Raw genomic sequence first — 12080 nt, 5'->3', positions numbered from 1 at the left:
AAAAGAAGAAAACAAAATATCGTGTAGAGTCTTCAACAAGTATGCAAGATATTAGGGTAGGAATAATAAAAAACTTTTCTCAAGAATCGATCTAAAGCAGTGACCAAAAGCCTTAACCAAAGAATATACATATGTCTAAAGATATCATATAAATATAATACGATTACTGTCGAATCCCAAGAAACACCTTTTGCGCAATCATCGTCAACAAGAAAAGAACAAAAGAAAAGACACTCATAAAACAATATAAAACATGAACTAAAGACAATTAGACGGATACCTTTTAACCTTACCCTAAAAAAACAGTAACAATGTCTAGTGATATAATAAGATCGATGATATATTCTGTTATGATATTGAACATCGTGATTTTGGAAATCTATTACAGGGATATATATATATATATATATATATATATATTGTTGGTGATTTTATATCATCAAATATTATTTAAGTGTAATAGGATTAAATTTGTTGACCAAAAGTGATCTTGTTAAATATTGAACAAGTTAGGATGGTGTAGGAGTGCACACTTGTTCAGGTTTTTCAAGATTTAAAGTACATTGCTATTTAGGGGCGAAACCCCTAAACGAACGGGGGTCCGGGGGCAGCACCCCTGGGAGCGGGGTCCCAGGGGCGGCAGCCCCTGGCTGGGATCGAGCTGCCAGGTCAGTGCGAAAATTTTTTATTTGGACTATGTTGCTATATTAAAAATTGCATCAAAAATCCAATTTTAGAAAGTTGACCCTTTATTCCATGACATCCGTTTAATGACAGTTTGGTAGTTTTATGACAGTTTGTAACTGTCTGTTATATCCGTTTTTTGGTCAATATTCTGGTACATGTTGAAGAACATTTTCATATACATTCTCAAATTTCATTCTCTGAATTTCATCCAATTGAGTGTTCGATCTGTACCATCGAAATACTTCAATTTGATAGTGAATCACGACTTTCAGAGAATCCAAGCAATCTATTCATCCCTTTTTCTAACAGAAATTGAAGTATTCTGTAATCATGGAAAGTGGTGATTCTGTGAAGGATATGACAAGCAAGTTTAACAAATTGAACAAGTTTGAAGGGTAAGATTTTCGTAGATGGCAGAAGAAGATGCACTTTCTCCTTACCACTCTGAAAGTGGTGTATGTTCTTAGTACACCCATGCCAGTCTTACCAGAATCTGTTGAAGATGAACCTTTGGAGGCAATAAGAAGGAGATCAAAGTGGGAAAATGATGATTACATATGTCGTGGTCATATTCTCAATGGTATGTCTGACTCTCTTTTTGATATCTATCAAAATTTCGAATCTGCAAAAGAACTTTGGGATTCTCTTGAATCCAAATACATGGCTGAAGATGCTTCTAGCAAGAAGTTTCTTGTCAGTAATTTTATGGGTTACAAGATGATTGACTCCAGGCCTGTTATGGAACAATTCCATGAAATGTTAAGGATCCAAGGACAGTTTGTTCAACACAATCTGAAAATGGATGAAGCCATTGTTGTGGCTGTGATAATTGACAAACTGCCCCCTTCCTGGAAAGATTTTAAACATAATCTAAAACATAACAAAGAGGAATTAACTTTGACTCAACTTGGAAGTCATTTACGGATTGAAGAGTCCTTAAGGACTCAAGAACTTGATAACAATCCTAAAGGCAAGAACCAAGTTGGTTCCTCTTCTGTGAACATGGTGGAAGGAGAAAGTTCAAAGAATCCCAAGAAGTCTAATGGAAAAAGGAAGTTTAAAGGAAAGGATGACAAGTCTTCCAACAAGAAGGCTAAGTTGGTTTGTTGGAATTGTAACAAACCGGGTCACTTCAAGAAAGATTCTCGTCTTTGCAAAGTGAATAAGGATGGTGCTGGACCAAGTGGATCCAAGGATCCAGAAAAGCAACAAGGTCAGATTTCTGTTTCATTGTAGAATTCTAAATATATTCAGAATTATATTTCTGTGATTTCTGAAGCATTTTATGTGCAGGATGATAAAGCTGCATGGTGGGTTGATTCGGGAGCAACAAGTCATGTTTGCAAAGATCTATATTGGTTCAAGGACTTTCAACCAATTGAAGATGGATTTGTTGTGAAGATGGGAAATGTTGCAACTGAACCAATCAAGGGCATAGGATATGTTTTACTTACTTTTACTTCTGGGAAATGTTTGTGTTTAAACAATGTTTTATATGTTCCATGGATTCATAAGAATCTCGTGTCTGAAATTGTATTAAATAATTGTGGTTACAAACAAGTGTTAGAAAGTGACAAGTATATCTTGTCAAGACATGGTTCTTTTATAGGATTTGGATATGTATGTAATGGAATGATTAGGCTTAATATTAATTATCCTTCTAGTGATAATTCTATTTGCATGGCTTCTAGTAGTACTAGCAATAATTTTTACAAATTTGAATTATGGCATGCTAGACTTGGACACATTCATTATAAGAGATTAAAAGACATGTCTAAAATGAGTTTAATTCCTGCTTTTGATATGCAAAATAAAGAAAAATGTAAAACATGCATGCTAACTAAAATCACTAGACAACCTTTCAAAGATGTTGTTAGGGAAAGCAAGGTGTTGGATCTTATACATAGTGATTTATGTGATTTCCATGCAACACTTTCCCTTGGAAACAAGAAGTATGCTGTTACTTTCATTGATGATGCATCTAGATATTGTTATATCTATTTGCTACATTCTAAGGATGAAGCACTTGATAAATTTAAAATTTATAAACAATAAGTTGAGCTTCATAAAAATGAATTAATAAAAGTATTGCGTACTGATAGAGGTGGTGAGTATTATCATCCAGTTTATTTTGAATCAACTGGAATAATACATCAAACCACAGCTCCATATACACCAAAACAAAATGGTGTAGCTGAAAGGAAGAATAGGACTTTGAAAGAAATGGTTAATTCCATGTTGTCATATTCTGGCTTAAGTGAAGGGTTTTGGGGTGAGGCAATGTTAACTGCATGTTACATCTTGAATAGAACTCCAAATAAAAGGAGTAAGAATACTCCTTATGAACTTTCGTGTAAAAAGGTACCAAATTTGAGTTATCTCAAAATTTAGGGTTGTAGAGCAGTTGTAAGGCTCACTGAACCCAAAAGGAAAACTTTGGGTGAGAGAGGTATAGATTGTATCTTTATTGGATATGCTGAGCATTCCAAAGCATATAGATTCTATGTCTTAGAATCTAATGACTTTGTGTCTATAAACACAGTGATAGAGTCAAGAGATGCTATCTTTGATGAAGAAAGATTTACATCTATACCTAGACCAAGGGACATGATTCATCAATCTTCCAACAAGAGTATTACTCAAGCTGAAGATGTTTCTGGTGGTGCAACATCTGTACCTGAACCTAGGAAAAGCACCAGAGCTAGAAAAGCTAAGTCTTTTGAATCTGATTTTCAACTATATTTAGTTGAAGGAACAAGGAATGAAACTATTTCTCAACATCAATATTGTTTTAATTTTGAAGAAGATCCAAAGACTTTCAATGAAGCTATGGCTTCTAGGGATGTTCATTTCTGGAAAGAGGCAATTCATGATGAGATTGATTCTATTATGCATAACAATACTTGGGTATTGGCTGATTTACCTCCTGGTTGCAAGGCATTAGAATGTAAATGGATCCTCAAAAGAAAAATGAAGGTGGATGGCACAATTGATAAGTATAAAGCCAGATTGGTTATCCAAGGCTTTAGACAAAAGGAAGGTATTGATTTCTTTGATACTTATGCTCCTGTTGCCAGAATTTCTACTATTAGATTATTATTAGCTCTTGCAGCTATACATAATCTTGTGATTCACCAAATGGATGTGAAAACTGCATTCTTGAATGGTGACTTGGATGAGGAAATACACATGAAACAACCTGAAGGGTTTGTGATGCCTGGAAATGAACACAAAGTGTGCAAGTTAAAGAAATCATTATATGGTTTGAAACAAGCACCAAAACAATGGCATCAAAAGTTTGATGATGTTGTCTTGTCTAATGGTTTTGCATTAAACCAAGTTGACAAGTGTGTATATAGCAAATTTGATACTTCTGGAAAAGGAGTCATGATTTGTTTATATGTGGATGATATGTTAATTTTTGGTACTGATTTAGAAGAAGTTAATAAAACCAAGAAATTCTTATCATCCAGTTTTGAAATGAAAGACCTGGGGGAGGTTGAGGTAATTCTTGGTATAAGAATTAAACAAGGAAACAATGGGATTTCAATTTCTCAATCTCATTATATTGAGAAGATATTGAAAAAGTTTAACTTTGAGAATTGTTCTCCTGTTAGCACTCCTATAGATCCTAGTCTCAAGCTTTTGCCAAATAAAGGATCTCCAGTGTCTCAGCTTGAATATTCTAGGGCTATTGGTTGTTTAATGTATGCCATGATTAGTACTAGGCCTGATATAACATATGTTGTGGGAAGGCTTAGTAGGTATACTAGTAATCCTAGTTCACATCATTGGCAAGCTGTGAGTAGAGTATTCAAGTACTTGAAAGGGACCATTAATTATGGTTTAACTTATAGTGGATATCCTTCTGTTTTGGAAGGTTATTCAGATGCCAGCTGGATTAACAACTTAGAGGATCACTCCTCTACAAGTGGTTGGGTGTTTCTTCTTGGAGGAGGTTCCATTTCTTGGGCATCTAAGAAACAAACTTGTATTACTAACTCAACCATGGAGTCTGAGTTTGTTGCATTGTCTGCTGCTGGTAAAGAAGCTAAGTGGTTAAGGAATTTGATTTATGAAATTCCATTATGGCCCAAACCGATATCTACCATTTCTATCAGATGTGATAGTGCCGCAACCTTGGCTAAGGCTTATAGTCAAGTGTACAATGGAAAGTCTAGACATTTAGGTGTTAGACATAGTATGATTCGTGAGCTCATCATGACTGGTGTGATATCTGTGGAGTTTGTAAGAACTCAGTTGAATTTAGCCGATCATCTAACCAAAGGGTTAGCAAGAGATCTTGTGCACAAGGCGGCTATAGGGATGGGTTTAAAGTCCACTTAAAATCTTTTATATTAAGATACCCAATTCCCATCTAATGCAATATTAGATGTTGAATTCAATGTGGAAAGCTTAATACTTGAAGATTGGAACACATTTTTATGATCATCCCAAGGTATGTGTTCAGTACTGCAAGTTAAGGAGGTTGAAAAATTATTTCTTAATAGTTCTTTGAAAAATTGCATTTGCAGGTACAAGAATAAAAGAACTACCTATATAAGCATGAAGTTTAGCTGCTTCAAAAAGTTGGGACTTGGCTTTGATATGCTTATTGAAGGATGGGACACAAGCTAGTTAAATATAGTGTCAAGTTAGAAATTATGAGAATGTAAACTGGTGTGTGTATTATCTTCATGTATTCACTTTGAATAGAAAGGGTTCAATCCTTAGAGACACCCTGATATTCGAATATTTGGATTGAGTAATATACTAATATGAAATTCAATCGTCACGACATTTCATTTATGCATCAGTTTGTTATTGTTTATGTTTTGTTTTTAAGTTTAATCAGGATTACACTTAAATGGGGGAGGTTTGTTGGTGATTTTATATCATCAAATATTATTGAAGTGTAATAGGATTAAATTTGTTGACCAAAAGTGATCTTGTTGAATATTGAACAAGTTAGGATGGTGTAGGAGTGCACACTTGTTCAGGTTTTTCAAGATTTAAAGTACATTGCTATTTAGGAGCGAAGCCCCTAAACGAACGGGGGTCCGGGGGCAGTGCCCCTGGGAGCGGGGTCCCAAGGGCGGCAGCCCCTGGCGGGGTCCAAGGGGCAGAGCCCCTGGCTGGGATCGAGCTGCCAGGTCAGTGCGAAAATTTTTTATTTGGACTATGTTGCTATATTAAAAATTGCATCAAAAATCCAATTTTAGAAAGTTGACCCTTTATTCCATGACATCCGTTTAATGACAGTTTGGTAGTTTTATGACAGTTTGTAACTGTCTGTTGACAGTTTTCAGACAGGATTGATATATCCGTTTTTTGGTCAATATTCTGGTACATGTTGAAGAACATTTTCATATACATTCTCAAATTTCATTCTCTGAATTTCATCCAATTGAGTGTTCGATCTGTACCATCGAAATACTTCAATTTGATAGTGAATCACGACTTTCAGAGAATCCAAGCAATCTATTCATCCCTTTTTCTAACATATATATATATATATATATATATATATATATATATATATATATATATATATATATATATATATATATAAAGACACTATCAACGATGCTTCCATCATTGGTATATATCCTTCTTTCTCCCACAACCACACATACAAATACAATGCATGCATGCAAAATACTAGCTAGGGTTCTAACTTGTAACGTTTGTATATATGTATCAATATGTTCAAGATCTGATTTTCTGAAGGAATTAATGTCACCAATTGACTTTTCGAATGCAATGATAGACTTCGGTATAGCTTTTTTTGGTGTGACTGTTGTACATTTGGCATCAAAATCATCTCAAAGAAACGGTTATATTTGTCAATTAATCATGTGGCTTGTAGAAGTATTGTTCGCTACTACCATACTGGGTCTCGCTCTTAATGCCATGGGGTATCTTTTAGTACTCTAAATATTAATGGTGTTTTTATTCAATATGACATGACCATATATACTTTGACAAAATATTTTCTAATTTTCCAAAAAGTTGAATAAACGTAACATATATGATTTTCTTTTACAACAGATAAATATTAAGTTCACAGCTAACAAAACAATTTAGAGAAAAAATAATACATATACACTTCATATTTTCTTTTCCATGAGTAGGGTGTAATTGAGTTGAGCCAGTTTGTGAGATACTCAAGACCGACTCGAAATCGACTCAGTTCGAGTCGAATCAAGTATTGAAATATGCGGCTCGTGATTCAATTGGACTCGAGTCCGAACTTGAAATTGAGGCCCATTTTGAGCTTGATCTTTTAATTAATCGAGTCGGATTTCAAATTTGGCAATAGTCGATTGATTAAATTAGGCTGGATTACACTCGTATCCATGAGTCTAAAAAAAGTGGTGAAGACAAAACTTAGTACTATTACTTTTATTTTCTCTTAAGAAAAGTACATCTTAAAATGTACTTTATGAAATTTTGCATAATGTGAACCTAACTTTTCCCATTTGTAATTTTCAGAAAACGATGGAGCAATTTACAATCCGTTTAGTAACTCAACTCAATACGCGTATCAACGCAATATAATTGTATCTTGGAGACTTGATTTCTTATTATTCATTTTCTTTTACATAATTTATACGATAGCAAATTATACAATTGTATTTAGGGTAAATGATACGAAAAAACATTTTTTTACGCAGAAATTCGATTTTGACACTGTGTTATTTTTTGTGTCAATTTGACACTATGTTTTCTAATTTATTATAATTCTGATCACTTGATCGGTTAACCAGGTTATATGCTGATATGGCATGATGACGTGACATGCTGATATTACATGCTGACGTGTCAAAAAAAATTTCTCACAAAAAATACTACGTTTTCATTTTTTTTCGATTTTGACACTAAGTTTAATTTTTTCTTTCAACTTTGACACTATGTTTTTTTGTTCCAAATCGAACATCATTTTTTCTAATTTTGTTCAATGTTGATAATTTTCTATTTGAAACCGTATAAATATTTTTTTAATACATTTAAACCGTATAAATATGTTTTTTTTCATTTAAAAACCGTAGTTTTGTATAAATACATATATATTTTTACACTCAAACCATATTTTTATGTATAAATATGTATTAGTTATATAAAAATTGTATTTTATATTAAATATGCAACTTTAAAATGTGTTTGGACGTTTGGAGGCGTGTAGTCGATCAAAAATCAGATATCAAGTTTGCAACCCATCAAAGTTTTACATTTTATTAGAAGCTTATGGTTAGTTTGATTCTCATTATATAACTAATGCTTTGAATGTAAGAAAAAAAAAACACATTGTATTTAAATAAAAATGTAGTTTTTAAATGAAAAAAATATGTTTATATGGTTTAAAATGTAATAAAAAAAATATTTATACGGTTTCAAATGGAAAATATACAAAATTGAACAAAATTTGATAAATGATATTCGATTGGAACAAAAAATAACATAGTGTCAAAATTGAAATAAAAAATTAAACTTAGTGTCAAAATTGGAAAAAAAAAATTGAAAACTTAGTGTTTTTTGTGGAAAAAAAAATTCAATTTTGACACATCAGCATGTCATATCATCAAAATTGACACGTCATCATGCCACGTCAGCATGTAACCTGGTTAACCGGTCAAGTGGTCCGAATTGTAACAAATTGGAAAACACAATGTCAAAATTAACACAAAAAATAAACACGGTGTCAAAATCGAATTTCTGTATAAAAATAGTGTTTTTGTGTCATTTACCCTTGTATTTACGGAATTTATAACAATAATAAATAAATAAAGCCTCACGTTTCTTTTTATGTATGTGTTGCCACCGCAATTAAGGTGGTCTTTTAGTGATTATATCACTAAAATTAACAGTTCTAAATTTAAAAAGTTATAACCCAAGTTTTAAGGTGGTGACCCATCGTTCTAGAAAAATATGCATTGCAATTAATTTTTTTTTTTTTTTTTTTTTTTGTATATTATATTTAATACTGCACCTTTTCTATAATGCAAACAATGTTATATAACTAGCTAATGGGATGGTCGGTATGTTTATTAATCCTATATTTTTTTATATTATTTTAGACTTTTAGTAATGGTCTACTATATACGGGGTCTATTTTCATAATTTTTGTTAAATATAGGGACTATGCTGGTAAATCAGAGAGACTAGTTTTATAATTTTATGAAACACAGGACCAACTATTTCTGTTAATTTACTACAAGGCAGAGCGAATTTCTGTAATTTTGTATGTAAATCATTATTTCTATAAACCAATTCTATAATTTTATGGAGAAAAAGGGACCATTTTTGTATATTTTGATTTTTTTCAATTAAACAAGAACCATTTTCATAAGTTTAGGAAACATTTCTGTAATTTTGTAAAACAAAAAGACGATTAATATACCATTTCTGAAATGCAAAAGACCGTTTCACTATAACTCAGGGACCAATGGACCATTTCTGTAATTATCCTAAACGGCAATAATTGTATATAGCGTATAATAAACATCATCGGACAGTTTAAAAAAACTGAAATTTTATTAGAAAATAGAAAATATTTACTTTATGTGGTTAATAACCTCAATTTCGATAAATCAAAAAGTCTTTGACACATGATCATATCATATCATCTGATGTGTGATATAATAATCCATATTGGAATTAAAACTCCAACAATACAGCTACTCTGAATATATCGATTACTATAAAAGCGTATAGCCATGGACTCAACGCACCAACAACATATTTCACAATTCACACAAAAAAAAAAAAAAAAATAGCTCCATAACAACACACCCACAAAAATAAAACTGAAAAAAGAAAAAAATATACTATTTTGTGTCATGAGAGAAAAAGAAAAAAATAATAATAATAAAAACACAGTAAACAGTGAACAGAATTTGGTGAAGCTCTCTTCTTCGGGAACAAAACCTATGTTTTGTAGTTTGAACAAGATTCATGAAATGACTAGCAACTCCATGCCTTTTTATATGATCAATTTTCTGTATTCAAGAAAACACACGAGAAATGTTAAAACAAACAAAGATATATGAATGAAACCAATATTATTGAATTATACAATGTTTGAATTAGAACGACTTAACAAACAAAGTAATTAATTAGTGTACTTTAAAATTTGAATGAAACCAATATTATTTATTATTTAATTATACAATGTTTGAATTAGATTTGATGGTACAATCCAAGATCCAAACATATTTAACTAATTTTATAGATCCAGATCAGATCTATGTTTTTTCCATTTTAATATTCACATCAGTCACAGTCACAGTCACAGTCACAGTCACAGTTACAGTCACAGTCACAGTCACAGTCACAGGTCAGCGTGTCATGTACAAAAATAAATATTAAGTTTAAAGAGAAACCCCACCTGAAATTACCTCTGTGACCCTGCAAACACCTCAAACATTCCACAGCAATTTGTCCATGAAGTCAATTTTCTCTCTTCTAGTGAAATTGGAGGTGGATCTACAACTGCCTGCATTCATTTTCACAAATTTATAAATTTCTCAATATTTATATAAAATATTCAACCATCCACCACTCTAAATAGTCACTTATCTTTGTAAAAGAATTACTTGGCGCGAATTAGGGATAAATGGAAGAAATAGCAACGTACTTTTATTCACTTGTTTATTATATTTATAGCATCTTACTTTCATTTCTTCCCATTACACTACACAATTGTATCTACCCGATTAAAGCAATGTCAAAAAAACACAAAGAAAAGTATAAAGATATTGTATAATAATTATAAGTTTATAACCCTAAATTTGTTTCAAAGCTCACAAACAGAAAAGAGAAAAGAGTATATGGTATAATAGCATACCTGTTTTAGGTGTCTATCAGAGTGCTCAATTGTATCTGCATGATCTTTTGTAGACAATTCGACAACATCTTTTGAAACTGATTCATCTACACTAGAAATTGGGATTTCATCCTTCAAAGCATCTTCACTAATGGTAATCTGTTCTTCTACAGCTTCAGGAGTTTCAGGCGCAACTAATTCTTGTCTCTCTTGGTTCTTTGTTTCATCATACACTTTTACTGCCTCTTGTAATGAAGGATCGACAGGGTTAACTGGTTCAACAATGGGGGAAACCTCAGGTTCTACAACTTCATCAGGTATTGTTTCAGGCGAAGATTCAACTACTGGAGCTTTGGTTTCATCAACTGGATCCACAATGGGGGGAATCTCCAGCTCTTCAGCTTTATCAGTTGTCGGTTCAGCTTCAGGTTCAAGAACAACTTCTTTCTTCTCATTTGAATCCTCATCTGAATTATCGCTAGAACTCGAAGTACTACCATTTGAGCTCTTGGGTTTCTCACCTGTTTCAATCTCAATATTAGTTTCTTCCCCGTTTGCGTCCTTAGATTTGATTTCGGATGAATCGTCTGCTCTGTTCTCCACCTCTACCGATGGATCTTGAGCGTTTTGGTTGTCCTGTGAAACCTCATTCTCCCCTGACAAGGTTGGATCCATTAGAGACGAGTAAGAAGACAATAATAACCCCTAAATTGAGCTTGAAATAAGCCCTAAATGAAGTAGACAATAGTTGATGGGTGAGCTGGTGAAACAACTCAAAAGTGCTAAAATCTAATCCTTTCATTCCCAAATTTATAATAAGATCCAAGTCCCGACACAGTTAAGCTTAGACCCACAAACCAACTTTACGAAACCAATTCGAATCGACAACGAATAGATGCAGAAAAAAATTGAGAGACAGATGTATAAACAGTTAAGCGCTAAACACGTTTAACTTTTCGCAATAAACTAATCGACACTTTTGAGAGAAATTGGGCCACACCCAACACACTGAAACACCATAAAAAGATTGAATAGCAAGTGGGTTGGGTATGAATCGTTGGATTAAAGCAAGAACATAAAGAAACAAGGAGAGAGACTGAGGGTATATGCGTACCCTGATGAGGGTTAGTTGTGGATGAGTTATTAACCTCCTTCTTCTTCTTGGCAGCTTTTCGCTTCTTAGCACCTGATGGCATGATTGAATTATAGAGATGAAATAGAGAAAGAGGAATTTGGGGATGGTTGTCTCCTCTTCTTTGTCTCACTGTAAATCGCAAGTAGGGCCTTCAGTAGACTAATGGATGAATCTCGTGTGACGAAAGATTCAAGTTAAGATTAGTGCCACTGGTGCTTTTGGCAGCTTGCCGACGGTGTAGTCTTGTAGAGGTGGGGTAGGGTGTATGGGGGCGGGATGGGGATGTCTAAAATAGCTAAACCCATTTTTGCTAAAAAAAATAATAATAATTTAAAAGATATATAACAAATTTATGAGTTGATTCAAAAAATATACATATATAGTTATTGAACGAATTAATATATATAAAAGATATATAACAAATTTATGAGT

General features: G+C 32.9%; 1 protein-coding gene across 2 annotated transcripts; it reads right to left on the bottom strand.

The window, feature by feature from the left end:
• Positions 1–9366: 9366 nt before the first annotated feature.
• Positions 9367–11865, bottom strand: LOC145004896 (uncharacterized). Of its 2 annotated transcripts, none has more exons than XM_078963919.1 (4): positions 11628–11865; positions 10535–11169; positions 10086–10183; positions 9367–9686 (listed from the first exon to the last, which is right to left on the bottom strand). In XM_078963919.1, exons 1-4 carry the CDS (start codon positions 11707–11709, stop codon positions 9671–9673), a joined length of 831 nt encoding a protein of 276 aa, XP_078820045.1. In that variant the 5' UTR covers positions 11710–11865; the 3' UTR covers positions 9367–9670. The 2 variants fall into 2 exon arrangements, with proteins under 2 accessions (XP_078820045.1, XP_078820046.1); XM_078963920.1 differs by having other exon boundaries at positions 10076–10183; positions 11628–11864.
• Between the last annotated feature and the right edge of the window lie 215 nt (positions 11866–12080).

This window comes from Lactuca saligna, chromosome 7 (genome assembly GCF_052625555.1).
Source record: "Lactuca saligna cultivar CGN05327 chromosome 7, ASM5262555v1, whole genome shotgun sequence".
NCBI classification, from domain to species: Eukaryota; Viridiplantae; Streptophyta; class Magnoliopsida; order Asterales; family Asteraceae; genus Lactuca; species Lactuca saligna.
The sequence above is the reverse complement of the archived record's forward strand: the minus strand, read 5'-3'. Positions and strand labels throughout refer to the sequence as shown.